Genomic DNA, 20937 nt, shown 5'->3' with positions numbered 1-20937 from the left:
TGGATAGAAAATGAGTTTATTTACTCAGCTTTTCGAGTTTATTATTATTAGTTAAACAAGCCGGCTTGTCAAGTTTAATAAATTTTTTTTTATAGTTTGAGTTTGACCTTTTTATCTAAAAAGACTTTTTAAAAAGCTTGAGTTTGACTTTTATAGTAAACAAGCTGAGTAGGCTGAGCCAAAGGTCCTCGACAAGCTGCTTGACTCATTTTCACCCCTAATCTCAATTCCCAATGTGTATTTATCTGACCTCGTAGATGTTACTGCGGGAGTCATCGGAGCAGTAATATGACGCCACATAGATAGGGGAAGTGTAAGGGTCACGAAATTGGTTTCTTTGTTGTTTTTTTTTTTCAACTGTTCTTATACTGTTCATGTAGTTGTGCTAATATTTAATTTTGTAATTTAATTTTAAAATTGTATTATTTTTAAGGAACAACACAGGGACACAGTTGAAAAAGGAACAAAAGAAACAATAGAAAAGTCAGGTCCCATGGGTCACCTTTAGAGTAGCTTGGAAAATCCTGTCTAGACCCAAAGATTACTAATAAGAAAGAACATCAAATCTTTGTTGCTGTATATGAGACAAAGTTGAGACTAATTTAGTTTGTAGGTGGCCAGTGTTGACACAATAAGTTAGGTTATGTTTGGTATGAAGGAGTATCGCTTGTTAGGCCTACACGACTTTGTTGTTTTGGGTAATTCGAAACATTGGGCCAGCCCAAAGAAACAACTATAGTAAATATTATTAAAAATAATTGTTACAATTTTGTTTTTTTTTATATTTTAATATGATTTTAAAAAGTCAAATTAGAAAATTAAGAATAATATTTCTTTTACAACAACGGATTAAAACAAGCTCCAAAAGGATGTAGGGTCCTGCAAAACGACAAAGAGATAAGAAAGTGAACAACTTCCGATCGTAAATGATAGATGCAGGCACAGGAAATTTGAAAATTTAAAGTGAAGACGAATTTGTTGCCGTTGCAAGTTGAGTCACGCAATTCAAATAATCAGCTTTTAAGCACACAAATAATAGAAAATACGTGTTGGATCGTTGCAGTTAAAATAGTTGACCCTTTAAAGTCTTAATGAATAACAATATATTAGGATATACATGAATTTTTATGAAAAACTAATAGCGCATTAGGTGTATAGAATTTGAAACATATGATAAGATTAAAAGAATTAACGTGTCCCAATGTGTACGTATGTGTAAAGAAGCATCTTACAAAGACTTAAATATGTAGTTTGGGTAGTGAAAAAGACTTAAAATATTAGTCTATTCTCGTCCCGTGAATCAAACGAGTTGATATGTGAGTTTATTATTTTTTTAAATATAATTTTAAAATAAATATATTTTTTCTCTTAAAAAAATAACCAATTACATTCAATTATATATATATATATATATATATATATTTATTTTTTTTTAATAAATCTCTAACAAATACTTAATTACAAAAATTTTAACATAATCAAATAAATTTTCAACATAAATACAAAGAAATTTTAGATTGAGCTTTTAAGATTAACTAGGTTTGGATTGAACTTAATTAATTATGGGTTTATGGGCCAACCTAGGAATCCCGTGGATCAAACCCACATAACTCACAAATTATGTGAGACGGACCTAAAATCCTATATAGTCATCGATTTAAAAAAAATTATGTGAGGCAGGTCCTGTGTACCGGTTCATCGATCTAAGTCCGTTTAACCATCTCTACTTACATGATTACCTTATCATTTATTACATCATGTACTACCTTAACAAGTTTCAGGATCAACCCCCACCATTGGTCAGACTTACAGCCATCCAAGAGCTTCTTGCTTTGGGGTGACGGGCAAATACCCACTCATACGGATTGATAACCACTTATCATTTTACACCTATAAGCATAAAAAATTAGTTAAATACTAGAGCTAACTCTCATTGTCACACAGTTAAGTATTTTCTCTTTCATTATAAATATTGAACAATTAATGTTGAAAATTTTACTTATTCGAACATTAAAGTCTATACGAGTTCCACAACCTTTGTCCACTATATATACTCATCCATGATCGAAGTACGTAGCAATCTATCAAAGAAAACATCCGTATTCAAGGGAGTTTGATGATTTGGAATTGGTCATAAAATAAGTGAATTCTATTCTTGTAGAATTTGAAATTTAATGCCCTATATTATCTATCTGAAAGGGTAAGGATATAGCATGATTTAAAAAATCAATATGATAGACACAAGTCGACTCGACTCGGCTACCCACTTCTTTGACAAAATGCGGAAGAATTGTTTTGTTTTTGTTCTTATTTTGTAGGTGAAGGAAAATAAAAACGAAAAATAATACAGACTTGAATCTAGTTATCCATGGCATCAGGCATCTGCCATCAACAGCATAATTTGTTGTTTAAATAAATTTGGAGAGAGACAAGTGCCACGTACGTGTTAATATATCTATTGTCTTAAGATTTTTAACGTAAAATATTAATATAATATTTAATATTTTTTTGTCTCAAAATAAATATTATTTTAAATTATTTTATATAAATAAAATAATAAATAAATAAAAAGAGTAGTCATCTTATAAAACTAATCTTATTTGTAATCACCATTTTCTATCAGCTAAAAATAATATTATATAATATAACAGCCAACAGGAGTGCCAAACCATATACAGTACAAAGTATTTTCTCCATCAATAAAAAAGCCATCCCTAGTTACATGAATTAAGATTTTTTACTTTCTGATGTCATCCTAAATTATTTTTATTAACTTTCGTCGTCTTTTGAGTCTATTATAAAACTAATTTAGACTTATTTCAAATCACATTTTTTTAAAAACTTACATAAAATTAAATTTTAACCATCCATATTTAATTATATAATTCTGATTTAATTTTTTCTTTTATAAAATATTTTCTTCTCATATAACATTTCTTTCCATATATATGACAAAATATTCTTTGGACATGGGTTAAAAAAGTAAAAAGAAAAATATTTTTGTTAAAATATGAAAAAACATGCTCTCTCTTATGATTTTAAATTGTACTCTCATATGAATTATAATAAAATATTTTCTCTTTTTATTCCTTAATCATTACTATTAGGATATTGGTTAACAGGACCATATATATATATATAAACTGCCCAAAGAAATTGGACACTTGTCACCCGTTTATGCCATTTTTCTATCTTCATTTTTTCTCTCTCTTCTTTTGCACTTAGCATAAAATTATGGATAAATAATTAAATTTATCCCAAAAAATATGAGATGCCGAAAAATTCATTTACTCTAGGTCTCTCAAAAAAATTCATTTAGGGTTAGTATTTATACAACTTTTACTCTTAACTGGTTTAGTGTTGTGGTCATCAAGGTGTATTTTTTTCTTGGTAATAAGGTTAAGACATTATCGAAGAAGGAACCATTTTTAATTTTTAAGTCCCTATATTTTTTGAAATATTTTCTTTTAGTTCATACAAATATTATTTTAATCCTTTTTATTAGTCTCTACGGTGAAAACTAAAATAATTAAAAAAATATATGTAAGGACTAAATAATATATTATTAAGAAGAAATTAAAAGAGAAAAATTTTATAATTATAAAAATCAAATAATTAAACCTATTTTTTTTGTAAAGTTTATAATTTTTCTATTACTTTTATTAACTTTAAAAAAAGTCTCTTGTGAAATTTCGCTTTAGGCTTTAGGAATATCTTTGGCCGGTCTTGCATAATACTATAATTATTTGAAGTAAAGAAGTATTCAGTATAATTATTCTAGCATATATTTGGAAATCGAAGCTAAGCCTCGTAAGAAAATTTAATAAAAACAAATAAATAATGAAGGGTAAAACAGTAATCTTTTAATAAAAACAAGTTAACAAAGAAGAGTAAAACTTCAAACAAAACAGCCATGTCCCATGTATGCTTATAAATGTTGGGTGGACTCTGACACTGTGATGTGGTTCAAAAAAGAATGGCTCTACTCAAACAATGGCCTTACGAAGTGTTTTCTTCTACCTTCTATATATCTCTTTCTTTCTTTATCAGTGTGCTTTTATTGTTTAAGCTCACAAAAAGAACCAAACCCAAAACCAATCTGAATCTGCCTCCATCTCTACCAAAACTACCAATCATCGGTAACATTCATCAGTTTGGAACACTGCCACATCGATCTCTTCGAGACCTCTCTCTCAAATATGGTGATATGATGATGTTGCAGTTGGGGCAGATGCAAACTCCAACCCTAGTGGTTTCATCTGTAGATGTGGCCATGGAAATAATCAAAACTCATGACCTAGCCTTTTCTGACAGACCCCACAACACTGCTGCAAAGATCTTGCTCTATGGATGCACAGACGTTGGCTTCGCAAGCTATGGAGAAAAGTGGAGACAGAAAAGGAAAATATGCGTCCTTGAACTTCTAAGCATGAAAAGGGTGCAATCATTTCGTGTCATAAGGGAAGAAGAGGCTGCGAAGTTGGTAAATAAGCTACGTGAGGCAAGCTCGAGTGATGCAAGTTACGTGAACCTAAGTGAGATGCTTATGTCAACGTCTAATAATATTGTGTGTAAGTGTGCTATTGGAAGGAACTTTACAAGAGATGGTTACAACAGTGGGAAAGTGTTAGCGAGGGAGGTTATGATTCATCTCACAGCTTTCACAGTGAGAGATTACTTTCCTTGGTTGGGTTGGATGGATGTTCTCACTGGAAAAATTCAGAAATACAAGGCCACTGCTGGAGCAATGGATGCTTTGTTTGATCAGGCAATTGCTGAACATTTGGCTCAGAAAAGAGAAGGTGAACACTCCAAAAGGAAAGACTTCCTGGATATCCTACTCCAACTTCAAGAGGATAGCATGCTCAGCTTTGAGCTCACCAAAACTGACATCAAAGCACTTGTAACGGTATCTTTTCCCCCCCTCTTATGTATCACTATATATTTCGGTCTCCTAAACAAATTTATTCCCTCAGTCGTCTAAAGAACAAAATTGCACGTATATATATGACACGCTAACGTATGTATATATATATGTATGATCTATAAAGATAGGAGACCTTATATATTACAAAAACATGTTTCACATCTTTCTATTTTTATTTTTGTGTTTTCTCTATCTATTTCTGAGGTTTCATCTATTTCGTCCTTTCTTTAGGTGTCAATAATTAGCTTCGAAAAGTCTACCGATCTTCTTCCTTCATATGACTAAAGTGGTATTTTTTAGATCCATGTAATCTCATTAAGTGAACATTTTATTTCTTCTAATAAAAGAAATAGCTAGGCAAGAATTCAAGCATTTAGATATTTGAGATTTTGTCTAACACATCGCTTTGTTAGAATAATGATAGGTCATTATTCGTTGTTAATATTTGAGCTTTCTAGACAGTTAATAAGTATAGAATTTATATTATTTTTTAATTTATTAATATTCTTTACTTTACTTCTTATAATTTTTAATTCTTCGTTGACAAATGAGTGAATTGTTAACAAGTTTCATGAAAATTTCATTCCTATTATTTTATATAGGACATGTTTGTGGGAGGTACTGATACAACTGCGGCGGTATTAGAATGGGCCATGTCAGAGCTTTTAAGAAATCCGAACATAATGAAAAAAGTTCAAGAAGAAGTGAGGACAGTTGTAGGTCATAAATCAAAAGTGGAAGAGAATGATATTAGTCAAATGCACTATCTAAAATGTGTAGTCAAAGAAATTCTAAGGTTACATATTCCTACTCCTCTTTTGGCTCCTAGAGTAACAATGTCTGATGTAAAACTGAAAGGATATGATATTCCTGCAAAAACAATGGTATATATCAATGCATGGGCAATGCAAAGAGATCCTAAATTTTGGGAACGCCCTGAAGAGTTCCTGCCAGAAAGATTCGAAAATAGTAAAGTTGATTTTAAAGGTCAAGAATATTTTCAGTTTATTCCATTTGGTTTTGGGAGAAGAGGATGTCCTGGGATGAATTTTGGAATTGCTTCTGTTGAGTATCTGCTTGCTAGTCTTCTTTACTGGTTTGATTGGAAGTTGCCTGAAACTGATACACAAGATGTAGATATGAGCGAGATATTTGGACTTGTTGTCTCAAAGAAAGTACCACTTCTCCTTAAACCAAAAACCTTTTCATTTTAAGCCAAGTTATAAATGCATGTTTTTGTTCTTAAAATGAATATTGTTGTAAGTTTTTCTTTATCAGTATTATTATTGTTGTAAGTTTTCTTCTCTTTGTGTGATGTTGTTGCCCTAAATAATACTAGTATTTGAAGTATTGTCAAATTTATAAAGACAATAAAGTTGGGCTCGGATCGTGTGGTTATTATATATGCTTGTTCTTCGTTATGAATAATATATATTATCATATTTATCGAAAAAAATATTATCATATTATTAATAAAATATGATTTATGGACGAATAATATATTCTTTTAAAAAAATAAAAATAAAACTACACACATCACTGACTCATTCTGCATAGTTTAGGTATTTGTCTCACACGCTTATAGTTACAGATATAATTAATTACGTTGCCTAAGTTACAGGGACACATCATCCAATGTCGAGAAATTTAATTAATGAGAAAGAGAAAGAGAGAGAAGGCTATCCACGATATCAAATCATAAACATTCGCACATGATAAATACATAATAAATTTGTTGGTTTTTATATAATTAATTTAAAACTCATTCAAACATAATTTATCACGGCATAACATGTCTTATGGAATTGTGCTTTATTATATTATTAAGATATTAAAAATACTTATTTTATATATAAAGAATTAAGAAAATTAAAAAATATTATTTAAACTTAAAAAATCAAGGAAAAAGTATTAAAAATATATTTGCGTGCGTTGTAAAGAGAAAAAGAAGTAAAGAACACTCAATATGGTCAGTTATGACAAACAGCAAATATTCGAAGTCTATAAAAAAAATTTGTCAATAAATTTAACATTTAGTATGCTTTATTAGAGAGAAGATTCAAACTATAAACCTCCTTATTATTCCAACTCTTATGACTCACTCCAACCATTATAATATTTAGTGATATATGCTATGTCAAATCCCACAAAAAGTCTACGTAGTACACAGTAACGAGAACAAGAGCACTCAATGGTCAGTTATGGATTATTTTTTGTGAAATAGATCTAAAATTCAAAGCCAATAAAAGTGGAGCCCCTCAAAATCATACGACTCATACCTAAACCTCTTTTTTTTATCCCATTCAAAGCCTATAAAGTGAGCCTATCACCTATGTGTTAAATCTTGTAAACCTCTTTTATCCAATTCTTGTGAGCGTACACGTCTTCGATTTCTTTTTTAAAGATGTTTATTCAATAAAGAATATATGTGGAGCAATCCAAACTGACGGTATGAAATATATAAGGATATTTAATGGTTTAATCCCAATTTTAGAACGGTAAATTTAAGTGTAACTCAATCTTAAAAGCTAGTTTAAGAAGTGAAAGTTATTTTTCACTTTGGTTTTATTTTTAGTCAATACGAAAATTAGATTTTTTCCAACACCAATCACATGTAACCTCTAGGTAAAGAATTAGTGTAGAAACCTAATTGGATTGAGATAGCACTCGTAAATATAAAAAAATGCACATGTCATCTCATGCTTTTGTTTTGTTCAATTTATCCATCCTTTGATAGTTTTTTTATAAGTTTAAATACTTTTTCTTATCGTAAAAAAAATAATTCTTTACCTCTCTAAATATATTATTTTTGGCTTTTAGTTTCTCTGTTTTTTTTTACCATTATAATATTTAAAATTTTTAATTGTTGTCCTTCCGTTGTAAAAATACTTAAACGACTTTGTAAGATGTTGCTTAAACGTAAGTATATTGAATTGTACAAATGTTTAAACGACATTTTTTTATAAGCTCTAACATTATGATAATTGTTTACAATATCTTATTGTCATATATATTGATTTTTTTTAAAGATGATATCATTCTTATGCAATCAAGGAGACCAAATTAAATGACAATAAAATAAAATAAATTGCCAGCTAGAGCGATGCTTTGTATTTCCTTTGATGTAGACCATAACATTGTAGAAAATGATGCAAATGCAGCATGTGTGGTAAACTTAAATAATTCAATTTAGGGATCCTGGCCATTGTTGAAATGCTATCATGAAATGTCTTTCTTTTTCTTTTATTGAATTAACGGTCAAGGGAACTAATAATGTTACTTTTGAAAAGGTTTGTTGTAACAAAAACAAGGTTTATAGCTTTCTATAATGCAACCAATGTTATATGTACGAGTTGCTAGGCTGATATCAGCAGTTAATTAAGATGAGGATGGAGCTGTATCTGTACAACATTAATGATATACACATTATATACTGCTGATTGGCATTCTTATTGGAAATTAAAGGTGGAATTCATGAGACACTATGACTGGAACAAAATGGATATTGGATACTGATAGGAAATGTTTTCTGTACTGGGTAGCCCACTGTGTATGTTCGTCAATGACTAGGGTCGTAATTGGGTATATTACATAAATTTAATGCCTCCGTGTGAGTGGCGGTAGGACTTGACATTATTTATGTTAGGTGTTGATGTTAAACTCTCGTCAAGCATTTGTAAGTTTTATGCAATAGGTTGATAAAATTGTTTATTTTTTGATCATGATTATAGAGAATATTTTATTGGAAGAGATAAAATTCACTTCAATTTGATGATCTTTACGTACGCTTTCAAAGTTGATCTCATGACTTTTGATTATAGGAATTTCTTATTTTTAGGGAAAAAAAAATTATATAAAACTTGAGATATAAAATTGAGTTGATAGTAAAAGAAGAATAAAATGAAGAAGAAATCGTGAATTTTGAATTTTTTACTAATGAAAAAACTAATCACTAATAACTAAAATTGACTTTAAGAAAAAACATGTAATTTGAACATGTTGGCAACTTATGCCCATAAATAATTACTAAAGATTTGTCTTTAAAAAAATATTTAAGTGAAATTAAGTGGTACTGCCACTGCCACGAGCATAACTTGGCCTAATATGACATCCTCCATTTCTAATGGCAAGTGCCATTATATACATGTTATTGTCGGACAAGGAGTCCATGTGGTGTATCACGTTGGACACACATCAATCTATCTTAAATACAATGGAACTCATTGTTGGAGGTAGGTTTGGACAATGTTAAGTCCACAGTCATTCCGGTAAAATTCCCAATTTGAAAAACGTATTACTTTTAATTTTTCCTACTCACATAAAAGGTCCTTTTGAAATCATAGAGAGATTTCAAAATTTGAAATTCAAATTCCTTTCTCTTTCAGTTTTCTTTCTTCTTCTCTTTCCTTACTCACAGGCCTTTTGTTTGAGATGTGTGTTTTTTGTTGTAATATGTTGGAAATCAACAAAGATCTTCAAAGGAGAAGAGATTTTCTATCCTCTCCTATGGAGGAAGTTGGGTTTCCTTCCCTCTTTGTTGCACCATTATTATTATGCATTAATGTTCTAACTTTTCCTACTCATATACTCTTTTAATGTTTTATCTTAATGATGTATTACAAGTCTTTATACATTTCATTTGAATGATAGTGTTTTTTTTATTTGTTTTTGACTGATGAGTGGGTTATGTATTTGATCAAATGCTCAAATGAATTTTGAAATTTTCCATGACAAGTTTTATTGGTTAGTTTTTTTAATATTGGTTTCTCGTTGTGTTTGGTATTTGACCGTGCTTTATTTCTTTTTTTATAGAAACAAAACTAATATGATATAATTGAAAGAACTCTATTTTGTTGGCCTAAACTTTAGCATCTTTTTTAAAAAGTAAATGTTTTATTTTCCAAGAAAGTACCAATTCTTCTTAAACCAAAAACCTTTTCATTTTAAGTCGAGTTCTAAATGTTTTTCACTATTACAAAATCGTATTTCAAAGATAATTTTTGAACCCTTTCCACAACCATTTTGAATTGTTTTTGAATCAACCGTTGTGAAAAGTGAATATTTTTCATGATAGTTTTTAAACCGTCTTAGAATATAGGTTTTTACATTGATTTTTGTGAAATTGTTTTATAATGTTTTTTAAAACATGTTAAAAACAAATAAATTTAAAGACAGTTTTCCAAAAATCATTTTTGAAAATATTTTAAGACGATTTTTTAAAAATTGTCTTAGAATATATAATTACTAAGATGATTTTTCCAAAACCAATGTAGAAATTTTTATTTTATTCATAGAAAAGCTTTTTATTGGATGGAAAATTTTCAGCATATCATTAAAAATAAAACATAGACAAAGCCAAATCAATCAACAAACATGGATTCCAACATATGCATTATATTACAATGAAAATGATCAAGTAGAAGGAATTAAATATGCAAAATGAGAGAATTTGCCAATCCATTTATGCAGTAAATTTATCATAAAAAGAAATCAAATTAGAAGACTAATATTGGCAATTCAATCAATCATCCTGAAATCATGATTCCATATGCAGTATATTATTTAGCTTATTCTCCTTTCCTTCTGAGTCTTATTCTTCTTTCCTTCTGAGTTCTCACATATTTCACTAATCCAAAATCATAAACAAAAAACAAACAAAAGACTCGTATACAAAAACAAATCAAATCATTCAATAAGAGAAATATCTAAATTAGCTCCTTTCTCAAATGGGCTAACCCTATGCATTAACAATAACCCAATAAGCCTAGCATAAATACGCATACTAATTACAAATGACTATGGACATCAAAATGTAGTTTTACACATCAATTGCCAATTGGAATAAAATGTAATCTATATTACTTATCTTAATATCTTAATAACTAATTCAATGCTTCCAAGACGAATAATAAAAATGCAATGAACAAATTTACAATAACATTTGTCTTAAATTCACAAACAATTATAACAGTATTAGAAAATTAATCCCAACGTAGTCAAGCAAGATTACACAAGTGGTAACAAAAAATTAAGCACAATAACACAACACATTATAGTTGGGATTCAAAACAAAACCATGCATAAATTAACAAAAAAAAAAAGTTACCTTAATCGTAAGGAGCATATTAGAAAAACCTAATTTTTACTATTTTGTTTTGCTAATTGCATTTTGCTAATTACCTTAATATGGTTCATTAGTAATTTAGGTATTACAATCAGTCATATAGACCACATTTTGTTCCAATTAATGTATTTGGTAATGTAGATTGCATTTTATTGTCCATAGTTATTTCAATTGATATGCATAGGTGCATATACACAAGTTCATGCGAGGAAAACCAGTAAGAGGTACACTACTATTTTTATAAAGAACTTACCTAAGAGTTGGTCAACCTACATGCCTTACATACTTTTTGGCCTTAAGGGCATTAGGCGCTTTGTGGGTTTTTCAACCTTATAAGCTTTTTGCCTATCTCCTGTGGTCTAAGGCTGTGTGTAGTAGTGGTATATAATCATAATAATAATAGTACTTATAATCAAGACTAAATATCTTAAGACCCATAAGAGTAAGAAGCATAGAGAGATAAGACACAACAAATAGAAAAGAAAGAATTTGGAATGATGCGAGAAGCCTTTGCTATAAAATTTGGATATAAGCGGATTAACCTTATAGAAGTTCTCTAATAACACTACATCAGTGTTTATCATTAAAAATCTAATAACCTTATAGAAGTGAAAAATCTAATAAGTAATATCTAGAAAATACATTTGTGAGGAAAAACTTGTATTAGACTATCAGTCACCTAGTTAAAAATCTAATATCCTAATGCATTATCAGTTCAGCCTAATATGTATAATGTTAAGGAAAAAGACAATAATATGTTGGCAGATAAATCCAAGTTATACAATCATAAAAAGAAGTAGCCTACCACTGATTATCAGTGTTCCACTCAACTAATTGTCACACAAACTTTCTTAAGACCAAAGATATGAATCAAATCATGTTTCCCAATTTAAACAATTCATATACAAATATCTATTAATCTATAGTAGAATCATATCCAAACATAGAATACACGGTATATCAGACAATGTAGGGTCTTCACGGGATCCTTATTACAATTTGGGTGTTTTCTACTTCCAAGTTTATCAGAACAAAGTCTGAATCAATTTCTAAAACAATAATAATTAAGAAACTAAATTCATAATCAAAATTCAATCCAGTTTATAGAGGTAAAAAAAGATTGCTAAATAAGTTGACTTGTGACAACAGATACATTAAATAGAAACATTTGTCAAACAGAATCCTAGAATTCAATAACAACGCAGGAACAAGAACACAGAGAACAAACAAGTTCAAACACTAAAAATAGATACAGCTGAGAATGTAGTGGCAGCTAAAAATTGACAACTTAAAATTTCTGAGATCACATAATAGTGGTAATTGGAGGACTATCTAGGTGAAATGTACAATGACACTTTGAAGGTCATTGAAAAAGATTACTGAAACTTTGCATTAAGTTCACTGGAAAAGTCACTTGTGGTTTGAAGATCACCTAAAGTTCATTGAAAAGATGCCAAACAGTTTATCCAAAAAAGGTCATCAACAGTTGAAGTTTGCCTCATGTCACTGAAAACAATATATGAAGTTGGGAGGGGTTATCTTCAACTAGTCAAGGAGGGACAACTTGTCCTTCATCCATAACAATGTATGAAGTTGGGTTGGGGCCCCATGGCAGTTGGCACAAACTAAATCAACAAGGACAATTGGTGATAGAGTCCTACAATACAAACAAACAAGGCCTCGGGGTTATCGTACTATTCTATAACGCTCAAGTTATACTGATATAGGCTTATTGCCACAATGATTCATAAATCAAATAAGGTTCAAATATGCTATAAAAGGAAACAATTCAATTTTACCTTGCAAATCTAGATTGTATTGAAATATCCCGAACCTTAAATCTGTTGACAATGCCACTTTGGCTTACAAGAACCACCTGTTCATCACTTTCACCATCCTCTATTTAAGATAATGATGATTTTACAATGATATCAATACTAGGGCAATTTTATATCATAATAATATCAGCAGCAAAATTAGTACTAGTAATTATCAAAACTGCAACTGAAAGACTAACTGTTGAACTAAGCAAAACATTAAGAAAAACACTTACTGATGAGAATCCTACCACAAAAACAACAGCCAAGTGATCTCGGTAAAAAACTGAATACACACGATAGGATAACACAACGTTTAATTGAAAAGGAACTTTTATTATTGCCAAGAGAAGGTTGTTTCTAAGATATAAAAAACACCTTATATCCTATCAAACAAACTCGATTCAAAGATGATATCTGAAAACTACTCAAAGGAACTCTCTTTTCATAACCATTTTCAGATACGAACAATAACCTTTACACACCTCCTTTATATGAATCTAAGAATATATTTAATTAACCTCTACACAATTTAATGATAAAAATATCATAAAGGCCAAAAAAAACATGTAAAGAAACATATCTCAACTTTTTTTAGTATAAGACAGTTGAAGCCAACGAGAAATTTAAAAACCCATAACACCATTTCAAAACTAAAAAAAATATTATAATTTAAAAAATGTTTAAACCTTCCAAGAAACTCCAAATTTGAGGGTTGTAGATTGTAAAATTCAAAATATAATACGGCTTTTCAGGGCAAATTCACAACCAACCTATTTGGAAGATAAAGGGATTAGGTGTTTGTGTGTAAAAAGTGTAAATGCTATGTGTTTGAGAAACTAACGATGGTGAGGGCTCACTTGTACAAGTTTGGATTCAAGTCAAATTATCTGATGATTCTGAACATATGGACTGAATAGTGAATATGGAGAACAAAGACCATTTATAAAGGAAACGATCATCTTTAAGCATTTTTCTATTGGAGGTGGAGCATGATAATCATATTAAATCAATGCATTGAATGTCGTATACAACGCTTTTAGGCCTGATGTTGGGGACCCTGATGTCAATATGTAAACGTTAGAGCTGAGCCTTTCAATATATGGAATAATTGCTCAATGCAAAATCACAACAATTTTATGACACGTTATCAAAGCAAAATATTGAAGGTAGCTCAAATTCTATGTTATTAATGTCTACTAAACTCCTAGCAACATGTTTAGGACAACTTAAATTTGTTGAACGTATAACTTTATGAAATTTAATAAGTGGTTCCTCCTCCAACGAGCGCATAATTATTTAGATGTAAATTAAGTTTACGAAGAAATTTAGAATAAAATATGTTTTGCAACTTCCGTAAGTTCCACTTACGATGGATATATATGGTCGTCTAATTAAACACTACAAGAATTATGATTTTTAGTGACTAAAAAATGTGATGAAAATTTAAGTTGTCACCAATAATATATCATCAGTGACTAAATCTTAGTTTGTCACTAATATTATTTACAATAGTAACAAAAAAGAAGTTGTCACTATAATTTTATTATTAGTGACAAAAAAATATTTGTCACTAATATATACATATTTTATTTCCATATTTAAAATTATTACTAATGCATATTCTAGTAATCAACATTATTAAGGTATTTATGACAAATATAAAAATATGAGTTTGTCATAAATATTATATTTTATTAGCCTATTTATTTTCAATTATAATTGACAAATTATTCATCATTAAAAATTGAAAGCAATTATGAGATAATAAGTAATTAAAAAATTATTTTTCATTCAAAATTTAAAGCAAAAAGAAGAATTTAACCTATAACCTCTTACTATAAGATAATATAAATAATAAAAATAAATAAAAATATAAATGAAATATATAAATAATAAAATATAAATAAAAAAATATAATGATGCAAATATAAAAAATAACATAAAAATAAGAAAACATAAATAACATCATATAAATACTAAAAAAAATATAATGATTCAAATATAAACAATAAAATATAATTAATGAAATATTAGTTATCTTGTAAATGTAATTTTTAAAATTATTTGAATACAAATATTTATCAATAGAATGCTCAGTGTGTTGAGATTTGAGATAAGTAGTTAAAAATACTTATTATATACAAAAAAACTTAAAATATTTCATGACTATTTTGGCACATAATTTATTTAAATTTCATCCATTTCAATTTTCTCTGTATTAATTAATTATCACTACAGTTGAATTTTTAAAATTTTTGTAAAAAATTGTTTTAAATTATTTATTGGAGTTTTATAACACATATATATTAATTTTTTTGTGACCTTAAGATATTATTAGAATAAAATATTATATTTTGATTGCATTTCTATACTAGAATGTCTCGAGGTCACCAACAAATTTTTGTACGGTTAACTTTGAAAATATAGACAACTAGAATATAGTTAAAATAGAATTTTAACCACATGATTCTCTTCTGATTTTTATTTTTTTTACTAACTACCTTGTAGTGATGGATTTGAGGGTAGTTAAAACATTAACTACTTTTTAATATTTGTATATTAAATTAAATTTTTCATCTATTATTTCTATCAAACTAAAAATATAAATTAAAATTTTAAATTCAGTTTTATTATGTAGAGTAAATGTCAAGAAAGGAACATCTATAATCTTCAACATAACAATTATTATTGCAAGCAACAAATATAATATATGACTAAAATAGATACAAAAGTAACTAATAATAAATTTTGGTGTAAAAAAATTAAAATAAATATGTACAATACTAGTTTTTATCTTTTCTAAATTTTCTCAATATCTTTTTACCTTTATCTCTTTTGCTTTATTAATAACTATTATTTTATCATTTTTATATATTTGTTCTCATTTTATATTACTCATTATTTAATTGGTTGAAAATAAATATGTATTTTTTTAAAAAAAATATTTTTAACAAAATTGTGTCATAAGAAAAAATGTTAACCCAAAAATAAAATAAAAATTAAATTTTAAGTAAATAATTTGATTTTTTTGTACTTTTTAAAATATTTTTAAATACATAATATTTATTTAGTCTAATTACAATTCAATATTTTAATGATAACTATATATTTTATACATTAAAATAGACTAATGTAATGCACATGATAAAATAATAGTTAGAAAAAATATATATTTAATAAATTGATTATGATGATAAAGTTATCTTGTTTAAAAAAATAACATTATCAACATTTAAAAAAACTAAAAGGTAATTTGTGACATTAAATTTAATGATTTGGATTTATCTTTTCTTTTAATTCAACTAAAAATCTAGTTTCATTTTTTATTTAATTATCTAAATTTATGATTATTTTTAGATAATTTTTTAACTTAATGCACTTTGAGGGTTCAATGTCGTTATATATATATATATATAGTATCTTATATTTTTTTATGTTTGTATAGTAGTTAATGGTTTCTTTAATTTTTTATACAATTTTATTAGTCACCTGTTTAAATAGTTGGAGTATCTTATAAGAGTATTTTTTACCGGTCATATTTATCTTTTGTTTGTTTTTTCTTTGTTGCTACTCCAAGTAAATTTATTTGATTTTGTGTTACTTTTAACAAAAGATAGTTTGAATTTAAACTTGAAATAATACATATTCTAGTAGTTTTTCCTCAGGTTAATTAAATTTTGAAAATTCATGTAACATGGAGTATGTATCATATATGGATTTCTAACTACACTAATAACTTAGGGTTGCAAACCAAGGAAAATTTATCCACCAAATTAGAGGTTTTTTTGGACTTGAATATATTTTTTGTCCTTGATAAATTAACAAATTTTATTTTTGGTTCCTAATAAAATTATTTTTTGCGTTAAGTCTGTAATAAAATAAGAAAATTAATTTTTGGGCCTTGTTTTATGTTTTAATCCTTCTAATATATCTACTTTTTTTGTCTCTATAGTATGTAGATCATTTTTTATTATTATGTATCGAGTATTTTTTTCAAAGGGACTAATAAAAAATGAACAAAATTTTATAAGGACTAAAATAAAATAACAATAACTAAAAATAAAATTTTTGTATTATTAGGAACTCGATGAAAAAAATTATTAGAAATCCAAAATAAAATTTAACTAATTTATTATGGACTAAAAGCATATTTAAACTTTTTTATAAAATTAGAACTCTCTCGTGCCTCATTGATAAAAAAAATAATTCTTCACGGCTGCTACCATTCATGCTAATTAATGAGATAATTTGATTTTATGAATGTTTGTTACAAATGGAAATACTTTGTTTGTTTTAAAGATCACATGGACCCCATTCTTTGCTTTCCTCTCATTCCACCTCCCCAACTTAAAATATTATATGAATCAATTAAATAAAAGAAGAAGTTATAACTTCCCCTTTATTAATTAAGCTCTCTCACCCACTCTTAAACAATTCCTTCTCTACAAAGACTCACCTATAACCTTCCACCTCCTTATGTCAAAATCAAAACCAAAAGCACCCACACAAAGAAGTTACCTTCCCTCACACTGGTTTCAAGTACGAGGAGCTTAGGCAACATATGAATGTTAGTATATAATTAGGTAAATTATATTTAATTTATATTTATATATTTGAATATTAGTTATATCTTCAAATTGATTTGATAATGTATCTTGATAGTATTTAATTTTTACTTTTTCTAGTGAAAACGTATGATATAAGGATGATTTTAGTTTATCTGACTAGGTGAAGGAATATGCAATGAAGCAAATTCAATTTCAATAAAAAAATAAGTTTTATCATTTACATCAAGCTTATCTTAAAGAAAATGATAGACTAAAATTCGTATCTTGGAATTGGCTAATTAAAAACAAGTGGAGTGGTTCAAAATTTCAGGTAAAATTATTTTATTATTTTGAACATAATTTTTTAATAGTTTTATACTTATAATATAAAATCATTTATACTTTGATGTAGGAAAGAAGCTTGACAAACAAAACTAATCGAAGCAAGCAAGAAATGAAATCAATTATTGGCACAAAAATCAATCATGCAAAAGGCATTTGAAATGGTAACATCTTTTAATATTTTATATTCATTTTCTTATAAGTTATATAATAATAACTCTTTTTTTATTTTGTTATTGTTTTTATATGATATATGAAAGTTTGGTGAAATTTATATAAAGGCATCATGCATTAGATTATATTGTTTTTATATTATTTAATTTGTCTTTTACTATATTTAATTTTAATAGAAAAAAGATTCAAAATCTGGTGAATGGCCTGATGCTGTGGAAGTTTGGAAGGCCAGACACATGAGATCTAATGGAATTTAGTACATTCCAAAAGGAGAAGAAATGATGGTAAAGAAAAAATTCATTTTAAAGTCTTGATGTCAATATTAGAATTAAAGACATTAATTGGATTATGATATCATATCTAGTTATATTTTTGTGAAATATTTTTCTTTTCATTTGTCAACTAATAATGTGAATATTTTAATGTAAGTATGAAAATTATACATACTTTTTCCACATTATACAGGAAGCTTTGGACAATATGAGTGATGTATACCTACTAACTCAAGTGCTCAGGTTAGTAAAGGTTAGTAATACGAAGCTCTTTTATTAAATATTTTTTTTTAGACTTATTATGTGGTCATTTTTCAAAAACCCAAATTTCAATATATTTTTTTATTTTTTATCTGATTTATTTTTTATATTTATTTGTAGGATTGAAACTAAATGTAATTTTGGAATTGAAACTAAACATAGTTTTGTGACAGCTAAAAATATTGTCACTCTTACATAAGTGACTCGTATATTAGGACGACCGGTGACAAATCAAAATATTGTCACTAAATATTCCTAATGACAATTTTTAAAGTTTTTAGTCACAAGTTTTTTCATCACAAAAGATATATTTTCTTGTAGTGAAATATCTTCAATAATTGCGATATGAAGTAAATAATTTATCTCACTTAGGATCATTTCTGGTTGTCAAATTATCACGTGTTTCTTTCATTTTCTTGTCACTATTTTTATGGAATTAGCACTTCCTTTAATTATTTATTTTTTCAATTTATTTATAAGATAGTGGTTACTAGTTAGTGAAAGAGTACTTGTTCCTATATCTTGTGAATTATTAGATGAGATCGGGAGAGTATAAACCTCATGTTGCCTAGAAGTCGTCGTCTTTTGCTTGTAGGCTTTTTCGTTTGATTTCTTCATTTATTTCGTTTTTTTTTATTTTCTTAATGCAAGCATTCCTCCTACTCCTACCTGGGAGGAAGGTTTTAAAAAAAGGTCGCACTTAATTACCATTTTGCCGTTCAAAAAAAAATATTGCTTTATCTATATAATATATGATATCATTTGCCGTTCAAAAGAGAAGTATTGCTTTCATTAATTGCATGTGATTTCGGAAATTATATATGATACCTTGATTTCCCAATTGTGTGAGATGCTACAAGTGAAACCACATACAAAAAATATCATAAATAGTATGTAACGAATGCAATAGCAAGAGGCAATGAAGGAGTAATAAGTGAGACCAAACAGGGGGACACGTGGCAGAATTAGGAGGAGAGAGGCATAACACAAGATTCAAAATAACCAAGTCCAAGCTGGCCTAGTATGTGTGGTACTGGAAGTAGAATAAATAGCAAAAACACGAGAGTGAGTGAGGCATGGAACCTAGTATGTGTGGTACTGGAAGTAGAATAAATAGCAAAAACATGAGAGTGAGTGGGGCATGGAATTTGCATGGTGTTATTATTGAATGACACGAGTTTTAAAAAGGTTATATGGAAAACGCACGTGCTTAAGTCACATATTGGTCCACCTTATGAATAATTTTTTTTGAAAGGGATGTTAGTTACTTAGTTTTATTAAGAACCACTACTGAACCAGACAAGATCCACAACCATGTTCTTGCATTGAGAAAGATCCACAACCATGTTCTTGCATTGAGAAAATTAAGGTTCTTAGCTGAGATCATCTAGGGTCTGTTGGACTGGCCGGTTCTTCTCAATGGAGGTTCAACATTCTCTTAACTTAAAAAAATAAGGATCTTAATAACGAGTGTTGTTAGAATATTAATAAAAAATATTTATTATAAAAATTATAAAATAACATAAAAAAATTTATAAGTAACATAAATTTGTGCATTCAATAAAAAAAAATTTCTTAAGTTCCTTAATTTATGTTTTAAGAACATGGGTTAATATTTATCACAAAAAAAAGAAGAAAGAAATGATAACTTAGAAAAGGAATCCGAGAATGCATTAGTGGGTGGTCAGTAATCGATCTCCATTTTTTCAAATATTGGTATGGGGTTCCTTTTTTTTAATAATTTTTTTATTATATATTCAACTTTTTCATTTTATTTTAATTACTTCATATGTGAACTAAATTAATTATAATTAATTTAATTATTGAATTTATCTTTCTTTTAACTTAAAACACTTTAATGACTTGATCAACTATTTTAACTTTTAGATTAACATATTTTAGACTTTAGTATTTAATTTTTATATTGTCGCCTGTTTTTCTTATTCATTTTGATCTTTTTATGATTTTATCCATGGTTTTCAAATGTCTTAATTTGGTTATAATTATTATGTAATTTTCTATCATGATTTGGATAAAAAATAAGGTGTAAAAGGATAAGTATAGGAAAACTAATATTAAATAAAATAAACAATTAATCAAAATCAAACAAAATATGACTTTGGCTATAAAAGCTTGGTGGACTTTGTCAATTATACTGTGAGAGGAGATTGAAAAAGAATGGCTCTCAAACAATGGCTGTACGAGCAAATGAAAGAAATGGCCTATAGGAAAACTAATATTAAATAAAATAAACAATTAATCAAAATCAAACAAAATATGACTTTGGCTATAAAAGCTTGGTGGACTAGGTTAATTATACTGAGAGAGGAGATTGAAAAAGAATGGCTCTCAAACAATGGCTGTACGAGCAAATGAAAGAAATGGCCTATAGGAAAACTAATATTAAATAAAATAAACAGTTAATCAAAATCAAACAAAATATGACTTTGGCTATAAAAGCTTGGTGGAC

At 27.8% G+C, this 20937-nt stretch overlaps 1 protein-coding gene across 2 annotated transcripts; it reads left to right on the top strand.

Moving 5' to 3' along the window:
- The first annotated feature begins 3920 nt into the window (after window positions 1-3920).
- LOC114392451 (cytochrome P450 71A1-like) lies at window positions 3921-6330 on the top strand. 2 transcript variants are annotated; one of them, XM_028353597.1, is made up of 3 exons: window positions 3921-4909; window positions 5530-6159; window positions 6233-6330. In XM_028353597.1, the coding sequence occupies exons 1-2, from the start codon at window positions 3977-3979 to the stop codon at window positions 6139-6141; spliced, it is 1545 nt and encodes a 514-aa protein (XP_028209398.1). In that variant the 5' UTR covers window positions 3921-3976; the 3' UTR covers window positions 6142-6159; window positions 6233-6330. The 2 variants fall into 2 exon arrangements, with proteins under 2 accessions (XP_028209398.1, XP_028209397.1); XM_028353596.1 differs by having other exon boundaries at window positions 5530-6314.
- Window positions 6331-20937: the final 14607 nt, after the last annotated feature.

The sequence above is a fragment of the Glycine soja genome, chromosome 17, assembly GCF_004193775.1.
Source record: "Glycine soja cultivar W05 chromosome 17, ASM419377v2, whole genome shotgun sequence".
NCBI classification, from domain to species: Eukaryota; Viridiplantae; Streptophyta; class Magnoliopsida; order Fabales; family Fabaceae; genus Glycine; species Glycine soja.
Note: the sequence above shows the minus strand (reverse complement) of the source record. Positions and strands in the feature narration are given on the sequence as shown.

Excerpts from the sequence above, each read along its gene's own strand:
- LOC114392451 (XM_028353597.1), top strand. The coding sequence starts at position 3,977 with ATGGCTCTACTCAAACAATGGCCTTACGAAGTGTTTTCTTCTACCTTC. Across the intron at positions 4,910-5,529 it reads ACATCAAAGCACTTGTAACG|GACATGTTTGTGGGAGGTAC; the intron begins GTATCTTTTCCC and ends TATTTTATATAG.